The sequence below is a fragment of the Paralichthys olivaceus genome, chromosome 3 (genome assembly GCF_024713975.1).
Source record: "Paralichthys olivaceus isolate ysfri-2021 chromosome 3, ASM2471397v2, whole genome shotgun sequence".
NCBI lineage: Eukaryota > Metazoa > Chordata > Actinopteri > Pleuronectiformes > Paralichthyidae > Paralichthys > Paralichthys olivaceus.
Window position 1 is genome coordinate 25,148,288 of NC_091095.1, and position 16,003 is coordinate 25,164,290.

Here is a 16,003-nt window from a genome sequence, read left to right on the forward strand (position 1 = left end):
CTCTTGTTAACCTGTCCAAGTCTATATAACATGCCCGGCTGCAGCCGTCAGTGGTATCTCTCCCCTCTGCACCATGAAGGCATTACATGTCCTGGTGCTGCTGGTCTCAGCGGTGCTGCTCTGCAGCGCTGCTCCAGCTTTGGAGCCGGTGACGTGCAATGAGGATAACAGTGCTGCAGCAGCACGTCTGGCACTGCATGACATCAACGAGCACCACATCCATGGCTACAAGTTCCGGCTCAGTGGGATCAAAGGGAACAAAATGGAGATGGTATTGCAACCAGAATAGGAGAACTATTATCGTTTAATTTGACTTTAGGTTGTAGTCCTGTGAAAATGTTTATTATTTAGATTTAATTGCAAATCAACTCAGACTGTAATATTGTCTTTTTACTTCCACATTGTAGATTCTAATGTTACATTCCAAATAAGATATGCAATTACTTATTAATTGTACACTGTAGCCCTACCTGCAGGAATGGAGTGAGTAAAACGTGTGTGGCAGTCCATAAGGAGGACTGGGGAACAATGTGTTTTTGGACATTAAGATGTTGTCTGCATATTTTCTTGATTATATTCCATTGGCCACAATGTCTGCGTGGCAAAAACAAGACTGTTAGTTCTGCGGGGACATGAAAAAGAGTGATTTCCTCTCTGTTATTTCCAGGTTGATGACGGATGTACCATTGAGTTACACTTGGACCTTCTGGAGACAAAGTGTCCCACTGTCATCCCCAAACACTTCGAGGACTGTGAAACCCGTTATGATTCTGAAACTGTAAATGCTAAACAACTATTTATTTAAACTAGTTCCCCATTATTAAACCTACGTTACTTTCATCTTTTCTCCAGGATCTTGCTTTGCAGTATGTGCAGTTCACTGTCTCTGTTTCTCTGCAGATAGTGAAGGCAAACTGCACTGTCATGATGACAGTAAAATCTGGCAAAGCTGATGTCAACAGATACAACTGTGACACGCGAAAAGGTGGGCTTCTCTTCTTAATTGTATCCCAACCCAGCACCAGATAGAACAGTTCCCCACTGTTTGTTTGTTTTTTGCATTAAGTGCCAATCTCCACTATGTTTTGATTGAAGCTGAAATCAGAATGAAAAGTCACAACTTTTTAGCTCTGTACTGATATTTATTTATTGTATTATTAGTAAGTATTTATCATAGTATTTATTTATTATGTGAGTGTATATAAAAACACATACACTTTCTCACTGTGAAGCAATTTTGTGTTACAGTTATCATCACAATTCACCTCACAAACACGTGATATCAACACTCCTAAGTAAGCAGGTTGATTCACAAAAAGAATTCTGTGTGTGTATGTAGGGGAGATGATAGGGATGTGCCCTGACTGTCCCTCGCTGATATCACTCTCCAGCCTCGAGGGTGTCAACTCTGTTAGAAAAGCTGTGCAAAAAGTCAACATGAACAACACCAACATGCACTACTACGTCCTGAAGGAAGTGGGACGAGTGTTGAGTGGGGTACAAAGAATTTGCACAAACGCACGCACAGACTCTACTTACCAATCCCTAATCCCCAACCTTAATCAAACCCTAACCACTGACCAGAAAATCCACTTTTTCCCTCATTGACAAGTGCCATTCCAAATTTGACTATATCACACAGCAGTGTGTATCCCTTTAAACCCTGCACATGTCCCTGATTTACTCTGACCTTCTCCTCCCTCAGTACATACCGTCACAGGGGATGTTCTACGCTGCTGAGTTTGTAATTGTGGAGAGTCATTGCCCAATGGGATCCAGAATTGTCCCTGAAGCATGCGAGCCCCTCTGCCCTGACAGAGCCGTAAGTAGAACTCTTTCATACAGAGGTTTTGGGACGATGTGTACTGAACTGATAAGAGATCAGAATATGTGAGCAGACTTTCATGTAGACTTTAAACACAAGACACAAGGAGATCTTAAGGATGTAATGTCATTGATGGGATCACAGTTTATGTGAGGGTGAAGTATGTTAGAGATGCAATCTTCACAACTGCCCATTCAAAACAGTTCATGCAATTGACGATGCACTTCATGAGGTCCTCAATAACCGTGTCTCAATCTGCCAGTACTGTCAGTACACTCACATGTAGAACACTATGTACATGATATACTTATCAGAGCAGTGGACTTACCGGAAATTGTATTTAATTGAAAAATATTAAAACATACATACTGAGAGCATATGAAGGGCAAAAATAACATGAGCATGACAAAACAGATACAGTTTGTGATCTGAGTCTGTATTCCTACATTGATTTATTTATTCATTTCTACTTTCATTTTCGTATTTATTATGTTAATTGGGTGGGTCCAGTGTGTAAGATTTAGGTGAAAGGGAACTTTCACTAGTTCATTTCATCTAAAGTGTATGAATTGTAGTTTTCTTTAGCCCAGAAAAGGTTCTTTATATTTAAATACTTTATATTTACATCGAGGGGGTCCTCTCTACAGAGGCCGCCATGTTTTTTACATTAGTCCAGTCTGGACAAACTAAACACCTTTTGAGTTTTTATAACAATTAAAGTCTACCACAGGTTCTTTTTCATGTTTGGAAGGAGAGGGTGAGGTGAGGGGTGTTCAGCTGCAACATGCAACACTAGATATCACACACTGTACCTCTAACTCAATCTAAAGTCTGATCGGTTAAAGAGTTGTGATCATCGGGTCTATGTCTTTTGTCTCTGCTAAAACTGTAGAATCTTTCATTATTAAATCTGACAATTAACAACAATATTACTCAAATGAACGAACTCAAAATAGCGAAGTATGCAAAGTGTTTCTGATATTTTTACCTAGAGTTTGAGTATTTCTGAAACTGCTGATCACCCACAGTCACTAGAGTTTAGATGTCATGTAATTATTGTTTTTTCTCATTGTTTTAGTGTGTTTTATTTAAGTTTGTGAAGCACTTCGAAGAGTTGGTGCTATTTTTTTATTATTAGTAGGAATAACATTAGCAGTTATAGTAGCAGTAGTATGTGATGAATTGAATTATTGGTGTATTGACATAAATTAGGGGTAGGGCTAGACAAGCATTGTATCTTGTCCTTACTTCTTTTCGAACATCATTTCTTATTTTATATTTCTCCTTGAAAATCTGTTTATTATTTATTGACAAATTGTTTTTCCCAACATATATATTTTATGTTCAAAATCAAATAGTAACCATGTCGATGATCCCCACAGTAATATGAAAGTCTAAAATCAGAGCTACAGGCAGTGCCTTGTTTTCAAATATAATATCAGTATGTCTCTCGTTCTGTGTTTCTGTGTCCCACTCGCTCTCACTGTCTCTCTCTCTTCTCTTAAAAGCATTATGCTACCTGCCGTTCATCTTATACAAATGGAGCTGGACTTCAGTCTGTTGAATGTGATTATTATACCCCAGTGGTGAGTCTATATTCTAAACATGAATGTTCCCCCAAACCTGTGGTGTGTCTAGTAATACTCCAGAACCAGATATCTGACGTTATTCATAGCTATATACACTTCAACTCACTCTTTGTCTGTTCTTCTGAACAGAACACTACTGCTCTCGGCCCAGGTGAGCAGGAGCCCCATTGTAGACGGTCTCATCCAATGCCTCCTCCTGATCCTGTTGGCCACCCTGACCGAGATGATGATCATCCCTTTATTCGAAGAGGGCCCCCACCCCATGCTCATGATAGACGAGGGCCCCCACCCCATGCTCATGATGATATTCGAGGGCCCCCACCCCATGCTCATGATGATATTCGAGGGCCCCCACCCCATGCTGGCGGTGGAGGAACCTCACCCCCTGTTCAAGTTCAATCTCATGGACCTCCATTCGGTGTCGACCCAGTTATGCCAGCAAAAGTGCGCCCCTTCTTTATCAATCCCTGCAATGGAGTCTTGCCCAACAGTGACCCAGCTATCCACCCCATTTGTCCCAAGCCTCTACCTGAACCACGCCATGACGCAAAACCAGAGCAGTCCTGAAACACAAGCACAACAATCATTGACAGGCACTGTTCAGAAGACTTCTCGGAGTCTCTAATGCACACAAAAATGGTCCTAACAGCACACATACAATAAAGTGTCATGTCTGTCATTCAAACTTCTGTCAACGAGCTGCCTCATTTTGTAGAACATGACTCAGAACGTCTCAGTTATTAAGAGATTTATACAGAGTGTGGGGTATGAATCACTACAACAGGATACAATAACCACCACTTAGTCCTACATAGTTAGATTACATAAACAACATTACATTTAGTCGACGCTTTTATCCAAAGCAACTTACAATTAGACCAGGCTCTGGTCATCTCACACCTAGACTACTGCAACTCCCTCCTGGCTGGTCTACCCGCTAGTGCTATCCGATCACTGCAGCAGCTCGACTGGTCTTTAACCTTACCCCCGAGCCCATCCACTCCGCTCTGCCAATCGGTTCGCTGTGAGCTAACCACTCAACAAAATCACGACTGTTTGTTGTCCAGGTTCCTAAATGGTGCAACAAGCTCCCCATTGACTTCAGGACAGCAGTAAGTCGTCCGTTCTGGGTTTGTTCCCTCATGGTTGATGCACTTATTGTAAGTCACTTAGGATAAAAGCTTCAGCTAAATGTAATGTACAATTAGTGCATTCAACATTTATGTTTTTTGGGGGGGGTTTCAGCATCTTGGGGTTAGGACACTTCGGCATGAGCTGGATTTTGAGCAGCTGATATTCTAGTTTGAGGACAAATGCTCTACCCCTTCAGCCAGTCGCTCCGTAAACCTGTAGGATCATTTGTTTTGTTTTTTTTTAGAAAATTATGTAACAACGAAATAGATTCAGATACACAAACACAAAATATACACACAAAAAAAAAAATCACTGAGGAAGGCAAACCCTGAGAAATTAAATCAAGGATTGACAATAACCTCCCTCAAACTTAGCTCAAGATGAGGGTTGAAGTGTAGGCCAGTCATCGGCCAAGCACACATGGCTAAAAGGGTCAGAAAATAAAAAAGAGAAAAAAAGTTCATTCTTTAACATGGACTTATCCTGGTGTGCCCGATGGCCAGTCCCACTAAGGTATAGAGGAGGGGGAGGGCCAAAGAGGGCATTTCATTCATTTATGATAGGGCAGATACTTCAACTTTCTGGTAATATGCTGCATTCTATTTTTTTGGAGTATGAATTTGACTTTTGGCTAATTGTTACATATTGACCCACAAAATAATTAATGACGAATTAAACAAGATAAAATCAGCATTAAATGGCGAATAGTTCCAATAGTTTAAGTTGTTATATTGCTAACACTTTTGCTAACACTTCTTCAAATGAAGAGTTAGATGACACAGCAATGAGATGGTAAACATTGAACACCACCAATATTTCCACTTCACATATTTTGTAAATTTGATAGTTTAAAGAGAGATTACATTAATCAATGAAATAACTGTAAATATCAATTAGGATGGAAATCTGTTTATTACACTTTATATAACAGAAATACTAAAGAAACAGATAAAATAAATACTTAAATATGGCAAACAATGCTGTGAATGCGAAAGAAGACATTTGTAGATAAATACATTCTCCACGATCATTGGAATCTACCGGTCTTAACAGCATTTATCTTAACCACAAATGAGAAGACAGACAAGTAGATTCATCGGCAAATAAATTAAAACATCAACAACAGCCACCCAAAAACAAGTTAGTGAAGCACAGCAGGTAAGTAAAAGTTCTGTAAAACAGCTGAAGAAAACCATTTTATGGTTTTGCTTTCCACCTTGAGTTGAAAGTCTTTCTGTCCTTGAATCTAGCAGTTCCTGCTTCAGGCAGAGAAGTAAGCAGAAGCTACAGGAGGCTTTGTTTGCTGAGCGAACTCTGAAAATAAACATTTAAAGAAATTAATTTCAATTATCTGATTAATTTTCCATAAAACTCCCAAGTTTGAAACTGCATGGATGCTAACATGGCGAAGTGAAAGAGGACTGATGATGGAACTACGAAAGAGAGTAGAGGTTGTATCATAGACACCACTCAGGATGCCGAGCTTGTTTACATTTTTGTCACTGGAAGTCTTTTCCATATATTTCCATATGTCGTAAAGACAGCAAACTGTTATTAGGGTGCTTGTCTTTTATGTCGTGGTGAGAATCAATAATTCAATAATCACCTACCTGACACAGTGAGCATCATGAACAGACTATATATCTTGTACCAGCATCACTGGCCTAACACAATTAATACTGACATTAGAAATCAGTCACCAGAAACCAGTATTTAATCTTTAGACTGAATATTCTGTAGCTTACAGTCAAGGCAGTACTCTAATTCAATTCAATTTTATTTGTATAGCACCAAATCAAAATATACATTATCTCAAGGTACTTAACATAGAAGGTGAATAGATTATGAGTTTTACCTCTGTGAAGCAGATTAGAGGACAGACCATAGATCGGGATGCTGTCATCTCTCCTCTCAAAGTACTTAGAATCCAGACCTGGGTAGTCACCACTGAAGAGAAAACATATGTGCTTTAACACATAACCAGCTCTTGGTCTGAAAGATCGATCATTCAAACTCACATCTGTCTGCTGGCTGGCTGCAATGCTCGCTGTTCAGCGGGGGTGACGTCCGCCGACACCCCAGGAGATACAGCAGGTTTGACTGTTTGAGGATAAAACTGAGCCTGAAAAAAAATACAATGATGCCTTTAATTGGTTTCAGAGTTAAAGAGTGAGGCATGAGGCTACAAACCTAATACAAATGTAAAACATCACTAATATATCAAGATATGTTTGAGAACAGTTGTATTTTATATGTGTGATTACATGGTGATTGTATGCTTAAAACTGTGAGCAAGTGGAAAGGATAATGGCAACAAAGAGTGTATTACTCAGTTTGGCCCGACACAGCTAATATGTCCTACCCTTAGTCCAGTGGTTGTGGATAAAACTGAAGGATTGCCCACACATTCTGGAGGCTGTGGACTTCTGAACAGCTGCTTTTCATTCAGCTGCTTGTTAAGCCAATTTATAACTGTGGAGAAAGAGAAATGATACAGAGATTAGAGTAAAGCAAAACTGGCATGGCATTCTAATGTAATGATCTGAGTCCCCTCATCAAACTGTCTATTCGGTTTGGTGACAAGAAAACATCATTTATTCTTATTTTTGTCACAGTAACAGTTTCAACCATTTCACGTACAATCCATGAATAAGTATAACAGACTTAATAACTATTTCATTGGCCAGAAAGAAGAAGTAAAAAGGAGAAAAATAACCTAATAAATCTAATATAATAATAAAGAAAACATTAGATAAGACTGTACATCATGTATGTGAAAGGTCTGGAGTGATGTGACAAGTTAGTTAAAAGTCAGTTTAATTCTCCACAGTTCAAATGTAGCATTAAGAATTGATGGTGGAGTCTTTTCTGTTTTTATTTAGTAAGTAGTACAACGTGAACATTGCTATTACTTTAACAATTTCAATTATAATTTAGGCAGCAACACATTTAAGCTGTTTTGGCTCTGCAGCTTATTTAATATAAAATGAAACAATGACAGCCTTGTTTTTTCCTGCTCATTTTATTTATATTCATCCCCAAATATCAGATATCTTTACAAAAGTTTATCTTAAATCCTATTTACTACCTAAAACAACACCTACAGTGTTTCACTTCAATGATAACTAAACAAAAAAAGTTTAAAAAAAAAAAATGTTTTCTCCTTCTGATTTCACTTTAATTTCGAAATCCCATTCAGTCATTTTTAATGATGTACTTTTTGATAGTTGTTTTTAAATCTCTCTTTAATTTGAACTCGTAATAATGTTTTATTATATTTGTACATTCTTTATATAATTCCTCTTTTTACTGACCATTAAAATATGATCTAATGAAATAGTGTTATAGTCCATACATAGATTCATTTGGAAAATGGAAAATGCATTTATTAGGATCAGTTTTTATTATGTAAATAGATCTGTTTATTTAAGTATTATAACTATGTCCATGACGCTATAAATCGCAATGTGATGAGCAGGTCATGGAAACTACTTCATCTGGGAGATGTCCCTATAAACTGCTGAAGGTAGCTTATATATTATTCAGAATCCTGGAGGAATTGAATTTTCTGTTCATCCTCTGAGATCAGCCACAATGTTTTAGACTAATGGACACATCAGTGGCACGTGTGGATGATTGTGGGAAACTTGTTATTGTCAGACAATTGTTATTCAAAGCAGAAGTTTGATTTGTGTTGTAAAAAAAGAAGTTTAAATAGAGAGATTGTTGTGAGTGCAAGACAATTGGTCGGTTAAAATGAGGGACACAAGCATCCTTACCATTCTCATTAGTTTTCAACACTTCTCTGCTTTCATTTAGCTTCTGTACCGTCATCTCCAACTGCTCCTTCAATTTTGACACCTGCAAAATACATATAATATTGGTATCAAATTCACTGGAATAATTCACCATTTTCCAAGGTGAATGTGTGGTGGTAGCAAAGGTGCAGGACATGATATGTGTTCATGTTTGTGAGTTAAATAAGTTGAAGACTTTAACAGGAAAGCTTATGTGTAAGGCAACATGGAAACAAGTTCTTCTATGCAGGGGGAGAACTTACAGTATAGTGATGAATAAATAAAAAGATGGGAGGTGCCATCATGAAGATAAATCTCTCTTGGTTTCCGATTTTCTTCAAAGTTGAACACAGGATAGATGTGTAAGTATTGTAAGGTTTTTTTTCCTGCTATGTATTCAGTGTAACTTTAGTCAGACTAGACGAGTCGGACTAATTTTTCCCACCAGATTCATTATGAACTGAAAATGTTCTCATGTTATAAAAAATCTCTGTTTTGCTTGATTCACTAAGCCCCTCTCTCACTCACTCTCTCAAAAACCCAAAGACCAATCCGTCATAGTCGGACTGGCCAGCAGGAGGACAAGTAGAAATCCCACCACACTGGTCAAAAAATCCATCAAGGTTTCATGGTAGCCCCTCCCTGGTTAAAGGTGTTCTGTACAATTTGCTCAGCCCCAAGAGGCAAATGTGTGATACAGGGCTAAATAAATAAAATCTGACTTTTACCTAACTCTATATCAACAGATGATTTGTTTGTATTAAGAATTTGAATAGTGACTGGTGAAAAATGAATGGATATGTTTGCTAATCGAAAAGCAATTGATGACATCTGCAATTAAAATTCCGTTTCATGATTTGAAGACACACCTGCTCGTCCTTGGTGATGATCTGCTGCTGAGCGCTCTGTAGATCCTTCTCCACATTCTGAAGTTTCTCAGATGTGTCCTGCAGGACCTTCTCCTGTGACACAGTCACAGTGTTTTTGACTTTTATTTTCCCAACTAGGCCTCGAACCTCCCCCTGCAGCTTCTTAATGATACCATTCGCCTGGATAAAAATAAAAATAAAATAAATAAAGACACAGGAACACCACAGTCTGTTGGTCTAAGATTGTAATGTTTGTCATAAAGGGTTAATAAATGATCCCATCATGTGGTCAGTTTTGGAGTTACATTACACCAGCACGCTGCATGCAGCCTCACAAACCTTTATCAGCTCCTCAGACAGGGATTTCACCGTTGCTTCAAGTTTTTTAATCTGAAGTTCTTTACTTTCAGCATTTTCTTCTACTGATTCCTGGGAATAGAAACAGGAAGAAATGGTGACTTCGTATGGGACCATTTTCAGCTGTGGATGAATTCATTTTAAGTGCACTAATGATTTTGTGCAGTTGAGGGGCAGTTTACTTGTTTTTGAACAACAATGGCGCTCTATGCCATAGAGGAATAAAATATATAATGTTTGGCTTTGAATATATTTTAGTAGCCAATATTTAATGGTTGATAATAAGGTAATATTATCGTTAATAGAATTTCAGTGCTTCTGAATGGATATCTCTGCCTCACTGTGTTTCCCTTCTCCTTCTCCTCTGCAGTCAGGGTCAATGCTCATTTACATGAAGGCACACACATGCAGGTTTTATTTTACTAATAGTGAACAGTTTTGAACAAGTTTAAACCAAATTCTAACTGGAGGTGACATGTATCTGAACTTTCAGACCTGGAATTAAAGGTTCTCAGGTGTTGTGATAGTAGTAGGTTGTGTGTCTGCAATAGGATAAGGAGATATTATAATGTGTTATGGGTTTCTGGGTAATGACAGAGGCTGGGAAAAGCATTTCTTACCTTCTGCTGCTGAGTGGCTTCCAGCACCTCTTTTGTGCGGCGCATCAGCTGATCCTTATCTTTGATCTCCTGGTCCAGAACAGCCACTCTCATCTGTAGCTGGTTCACCAAACGCTCTTTCTCGTGGACCTCTGTATCCAAAGTGCTGTTCTCCCTCCTCAGAGACAGAACCTGCTGCTTTGAGCGCTGGCACTCCTACAGAGGAAATACACGTAATACCAAGTCAAATAAACACTGTAACAGACATAGGGATGTCAAGAGAACCAATGCTTTGCTATCAAGTCGATGCTAAAATTCTGAAAATGTCATGCTACTCTTTTTTCTTAGTCCCGGATGTACCACTTTGCCACTGACCTGTGCTCACTTTGCACATTTAATACATTTGGTCCATATATCAGCCACAGTGGACATGTATATTCTAGGCTTAATTAGATTGTGTATACATTTTTGAGAAACTTGTTGTAGTTACATCACTTTTCTGATAAAAGAATATATATATATTTTTCTTGGTCTATGTATCTGATCTTAATGGGCAATACGGCAATAAATCGGCCAATCAGCCTCGGCGAAGGTATGTGCTCTCTTCTAGTTGCTAATAATTTTAAATAAATCCTCCAATGGTTGATAAACGTGTTCTTCAAGGATCCACCTTAGTCCCATTACCATTTACTCTGTTCGTGAATATTTGTGTTCCAAGTCAGTACTTTAGCACCTATTTGAGGCTCATGACACCTTCTTATCATCTTAAATGCTGGTTGTGGCCTGCAGACATCCCTGTTTTAAACTCCAAAAGGCATAATGTTTGCATTAAACAAGTGATGAACCAGTGATGATCCCAATCCTATCCAGGCTTAACATAAAGATCGATTGATACAGTCCAGAACTATAAACAATAGACAAAAAAGGGACAGACTGCTCATTACTGATAAGACCCAATTATGAAGCGGATGTGATTGTCAATGTCGGATATCCAGGATGAGTGGGTGTGTTGATGTGTCTAACATGGAGATTCAAAAAAAAAAAAAAAAAAAAAAAAAAAAATCTCCGGATGAAAGAGCGGTGCTATTCACATAGAAGATGCCAATGATGCCTTGAGAGATTTTGGTGTCAATGTGCTGTAAACATGTGATCTCTGTAATGGAATTAAGATGTTACGTGTTGACTCTGCCTGCAGCACCACCTCTCATGTAATCTGCAACATGAGCAACGAGTAAACAAGTATTTTGTGCCAAGTCACCCCTCATCTGGACCCCTTGTTCACTTACCTCCTCTGCACCGACTAGTTTAATCTTCAGGTCTCTGATGGAAGACTCGTTCTTGTATTTCCTCTCCGTCAGCTCTCTGCAGGAGGCCTCTAGCTCTGTCACTTTGCTATGAAGCTGCTGGCTACTCTTCTTGTGAGTGCTCTCCAAGTCCTGACGGAGATGCTCAATCTGCTGCTGAAGCCTACTTTGCAACTGAAATATATCAAGAACAAATACCAGATAATTCAAAGTGTCTAAGAACCCTGTCATCCCCAGCTGTGCCAATAATCAGATTTGTATATTCCAAATAAATGGCTTCTTTCCAAAAATGCAAACTAGTCAACATATTTATGGATTTAGTTAAATCCCTATGTGATGTTTTACAGTGTACTTTTAGATTACGTCTGTTGTGGAGCCAGCCTCAGAAAAATAAAAGGGACCTTACCTCTACAGCCTTCTCTCGCTCCAACTGTAACTCCTGAGAATGACGGCTGGACAGAGAGCTGCTCTGACCTGTCCACTCAGAACGCAGTTTGTCCAACTCTTTTGTCTTCTCAGTTAGAGTCTATGAGGGAAATACAGACATGTTAGGATAACTAGTGCTTGGTTTTTACCTTTTACCATGTTTCTAATTTCATGATAGTGAAAACTAAATGGCAGTGATGAAAGTACTGAACTTTGTGTCCAAGCATGATAAGTAACCAAAGCAGCAAGAAATGAGAACGTGTTGGATTTTTGTGGGATTTTGAAAAGAAGAGCAGACTGGTATGAAGTCAAAATCGAATACAGTCAACATCTTCTCGATTATGCCATTATTATTGCACCAAATCTAGAACTTTATACAAACAAGTCACCTATTTGGATATCTCAGCTCAATTATGATTTGTTGATTTAGACCCTGAGGAAAGCTAGAGTTACCATTGTGACAGTGCTACAACCAACAGAAGTATTTAAACACCACATTCAATGACAGCATACCTGTTGAGCATAGCTCAGCTGTCTGGACAGATCGTCTTCAGTCTTCTTAAGCTTTGCATCCAGGGCCTGGTTCTCTAACTGAAAGATTTGGGTGACATGGCTTTATTATCATCACATGGGGAAAACACATGTGGGGACACCCACACTGCCAACTACGTTGGTGGCCACTCACCTTTCACTAGGTCAACATTATTAACTGATTTTTGGACTGAATGGACCATCAGGATACCCACAGTAAACTTAATTTTCGTTATTTTGAATTCACTCAAAATAGCAAATGTGAAAGTATGTGATTTGAGACACAGCAACAAATTCTAGCTTTGATGTGATAATTGAACTTTTATTTTATATAGTTCAAGTCTACATCTTCCTTAAATATCCATGTGAAGGTTGATATTCCAATTTCATGAGATGTTCTCCCCTATTCATACCATACAAATACCAAAGTAATAGCATTTCTTTTGATGAAACAAACACAACTTCAAACTGAGTTTTACAATCCAAAAAGCCAGACAGTATTATGATGATACATTATGTTGAATGAGCAAACCTTCAGAGATGAGAGACACACTGCCAGATAGTCCTTAATCTCCTTGTCGGAGCCTTGAACAAGGCGTAAAGACAAGTGATTCAGGTGTTTGAATGCATTTGTCTCTACCACACTGAAGTTAGCTGGGCCTTCAAGCACTGAAGACTGACATGACAAGTGCAGGAGAAACCTGTGGAAAAACATGATAAACAAAAAAGGGTCTGTTGTTTTAATGAAGTATATTGAAAGGTGTCTCTAATATATTTCCAACCACCAGATTAAATTTAAGATGAAAAACCATGTGCATTACATGTTCATCGTACCTTGGATTGTCTGACCCTTGCTCAGAATAGCATAGATTTAGCAGGTCAATAAACTTCTGAGGAAATGATGCAAAGTCGATCAGCAGCCCCTGCTGGACTTTCAAACTACTCCGACAATGACATAGAAAAAAACATCAGTGAAAGTTGTTCACAACATCCTTAATTCAAACACTGAGCTTATACGAGTAAATCTTTACCTCTGGAAATCTTCTTCTGATATAGAGAGGTTGAAGAGAAAATATGGATCTAGATCATCTGTTAGTCTTACTAGAAGATCCTATAAACAAGAGCAACAGGTTAGTCACCAGGAAGACTTCCTGTCTTCATTTAGATTATTTACACAAAAATCCTACTCACCCGTTTGTGCACTGGACTTGTTGTCAACTGAAGATTGATGATGACACGAATATTTGCTTTCCTGCAAAATTAAACATTTAAACCTCTTGAAACAGTACGTATGGTATGCAGTCATTGCCACTACCACCCAACCCCCCATTTTAACTTCCCTAACCTTGATTGTGCTAAGGTGATTGATGGTATTGGCCACTAAATAAATGAATGAATAAAATAAGACTGTAAGACAACAATAATATGACAACAAAGAAATTATGTTCTGCAAAACAGCACCCACTGTACATTTTATAATAATTTGGCAGATACTTTTCTCTATAATTCATTTTCCTTACATTCAAAATAAATGTGATATTCATCTCCCACTACTACAATCTGTTTTACATTATATAATTATGAATGGACATCACAAGATCAGACCAATGGACACAGGACTTTATACAACGAGTGCAAATCACTAACAATATTATCTTTTGCCAAGGTTTACATTACAACTCGTACGCACAACTAAATTGATCTGTCACAAGTGACACACTGTCATCTCCCATTTGTCAACCTTTAATGTTGCAACATGCATCATGAGTAGGGAGGTAACAATCAGACCAAATCTACAGTTTGGTTTAGACCTCGACCAACAAAGGGATAGTTCACCCAAACATGAAAATTCAATTTCTACTCAACACTATGCAGATGGAGGGGTGGGTGAAGTGTTTGAGTCCACAAAACGCTTTTGGAGCCTCAGGGTTTTGTGGACTCAAACCCTTCACCCACCTCTCCATCGGAAAAGTGCTGAGTGGATAATGAGTGAATTATCATTTTTGGTTCAACTATCAAATTCATATCTTGGATTATTTGGTTCTGTCTGTGTTTGTATATAATCCAATTTCATCTTGTCTCTGGGTTATTATCCACCCCAGCTAACCAGCATAACAGTCACATGTCACACTGCTGTATATATGATTTTGTTCCAGTAATTGTAATGACAGCCCAGCAGGGACATCAGTGCATTTTGTATCATGGTTATTTTGCCCTGTATCATTATACAAGATTATAGATGTTTATATTGTGGGTTCAATTTCAGGCTGTGGTCTATTTTGATTAGGAAGATTCCTAACTGTGTGAAAAAGTGTAGGGACACAAATCATAGTTTGTATATGATACAAATAAAAGTCTAAATACTTACGTCAGAAAAAGATTTACTCTTCCTCTTTCTTCACTTCCTTATTTTGTATTCAAGTATTATTTTAAAAGCCCAGGTTACTGTTAATTGAACTTTTAAAACATGTCCCATGAAATCAACTGTTCTCACGAGGGGTGAGTATGTTTTGATCAGGAAACTTTATCTTCAATGGAGTCACAGTTTGTCACTGTACCTTTCTTCTGTTATTAATAGCTTGCTTTAAAAAAAGCCTAGAGGATATTTTCTTCTCCTTCTCATTGACACTATGACGTTTTCTGTCCGATCAGTGACCAGTGGTTAGAAATGGACAAGTTCAAGTTCAAATATCAACACGTTCGACCAAACTGCGGTGAACTGTCAGGTCAAATGTGTGAGGATTGTCTTATCGATGACACTTGAAGGATAATGAGAAGTGATGGTAAATAAAACGAGCATTGTGGTTTTGTGGCGTCCATTGAGAGGCGGTAGAAACATGTCGTCTCTTACCTTTCCTCGCAGTCCCTGCACCTCACGTTCACTTGCAGCACTTTGCTGAAGAGCTCCTCCATGTTGAGTCCTTTACTTACTTACTCACAGACAGCGGGTCACGTTAAAGGCACATTAAAGAAGCGAGGCAGCTAAAGCTAATGCTAGGCGGCTGAAGCTGGCGTCAGGCAGCTAACGCTAACGTCGGGCGGGTGAAGCTAAAAGGAGGCGGTGGTCTCCATCACACGGGGTCAGCAGGGTTCTGTTGTTTTTCTCCCACTTTGGATTTGGCGCCTTTCACCCGCCGAATGAATCAGCCTGGAAACAGAACACGAGTTATCCTCTTTCTTCATCCGGGGGATGGCGGTGAGAGTTAAAGCGTTACAGCGCCACCTAGTGACTGGGAGTACAACATGTACACGTTGAGGTCCCTACAAAACACACACACACGTAAGTGAGATGGAAATACAGAGGCGATTTCATGAAGACAGACGTGACAGTGGTTATGTGAGTGTAATAAATAATAGTTCATTTTATAATGCCTATATCTAAATGCTTTATTCATTTGAGTGTGCAAACCTGCAGGCATACATTTTAACTCAAAGAATGTGTGAATGACTCACAGGCAAAAATAACTAAGGTAAAAAAAATATCTAATGCAAAGAACAACAAAACATTTTTTTAAAGACATTAACAGAAGGAGATGATATTTTAATTTAAAGCTTTAATCATTTCTTCATTC

General features: G+C 38.6%; 2 protein-coding genes across 2 annotated transcripts; one reads left to right on the forward strand and one right to left on the reverse strand.

The window, feature by feature from the left end:
* Positions 1-4,103, forward strand: ahsg1 (alpha-2-HS-glycoprotein 1). The gene is made up of 7 exons (XM_020080552.2): positions 1-271; positions 668-778; positions 901-985; positions 1,340-1,497; positions 1,706-1,822; positions 3,334-3,411; positions 3,544-4,103. Exons 1-7 carry the CDS (start codon positions 74-76, stop codon positions 3,979-3,981), a joined length of 1,185 nt encoding a protein of 394 aa, XP_019936111.2. The 5' UTR covers positions 1-73; the 3' UTR covers positions 3,982-4,103.
* Positions 4,104-5,441: 1,338 nt separating this feature from the next.
* On the reverse strand, positions 5,442-15,619 carry sass6 (SAS-6 centriolar assembly protein). The gene is made up of 16 exons (XM_020080505.2): positions 15,283-15,619; positions 13,623-13,683; positions 13,463-13,542; positions 13,266-13,370; positions 12,964-13,132; positions 12,414-12,491; positions 11,881-12,000; positions 11,457-11,648; positions 10,192-10,386; positions 9,554-9,643; positions 9,215-9,394; positions 8,328-8,409; positions 6,911-7,020; positions 6,567-6,670; positions 6,404-6,495; positions 5,442-5,862 (listed from the first exon to the last, which is right to left on the reverse strand). The coding sequence occupies exons 1-16, from the start codon at positions 15,342-15,344 to the stop codon at positions 5,810-5,812; spliced, it is 1,773 nt and encodes a 590-aa protein (XP_019936064.2). The 5' UTR covers positions 15,345-15,619; the 3' UTR covers positions 5,442-5,809.
* Positions 15,620-16,003: the final 384 nt, after the last annotated feature.

Coding starts and splice junctions, on each gene's coding strand:
- sass6 (XM_020080505.2), bottom strand. CDS start 15,344: ATGGAGGAGCTCTTCAGCAAAGTGCTGCAAGTGAACGTGAGGTGCAGG. Junction 13,684..15,282: donor TGCAGGGACTGCGAGGAAAG/GTAAGAGACGAC, acceptor TTAATTTTGCAG/GAAAGCAAATATTCGTGTCA. Junction 7,021..8,327: donor GTTGAAAACTAATGAGAATG/GTAAGGATGCTT, acceptor CTTTCTCCACAG/TTATAAATTGGCTTAACAAG.
- ahsg1 (XM_020080552.2), top strand. CDS start 74: ATGAAGGCATTACATGTCCTGGTGCTGCTGGTCTCAGCGGTGCTGCTC. Junction 986..1,339: donor CAACTGTGACACGCGAAAAG/GTGGGCTTCTCT, acceptor GTGTGTATGTAG/GGGAGATGATAGGGATGTGC. Junction 1,823..3,333: donor CCCTCTGCCCTGACAGAGCC/GTAAGTAGAACT, acceptor TTCTCTTAAAAG/CATTATGCTACCTGCCGTTC.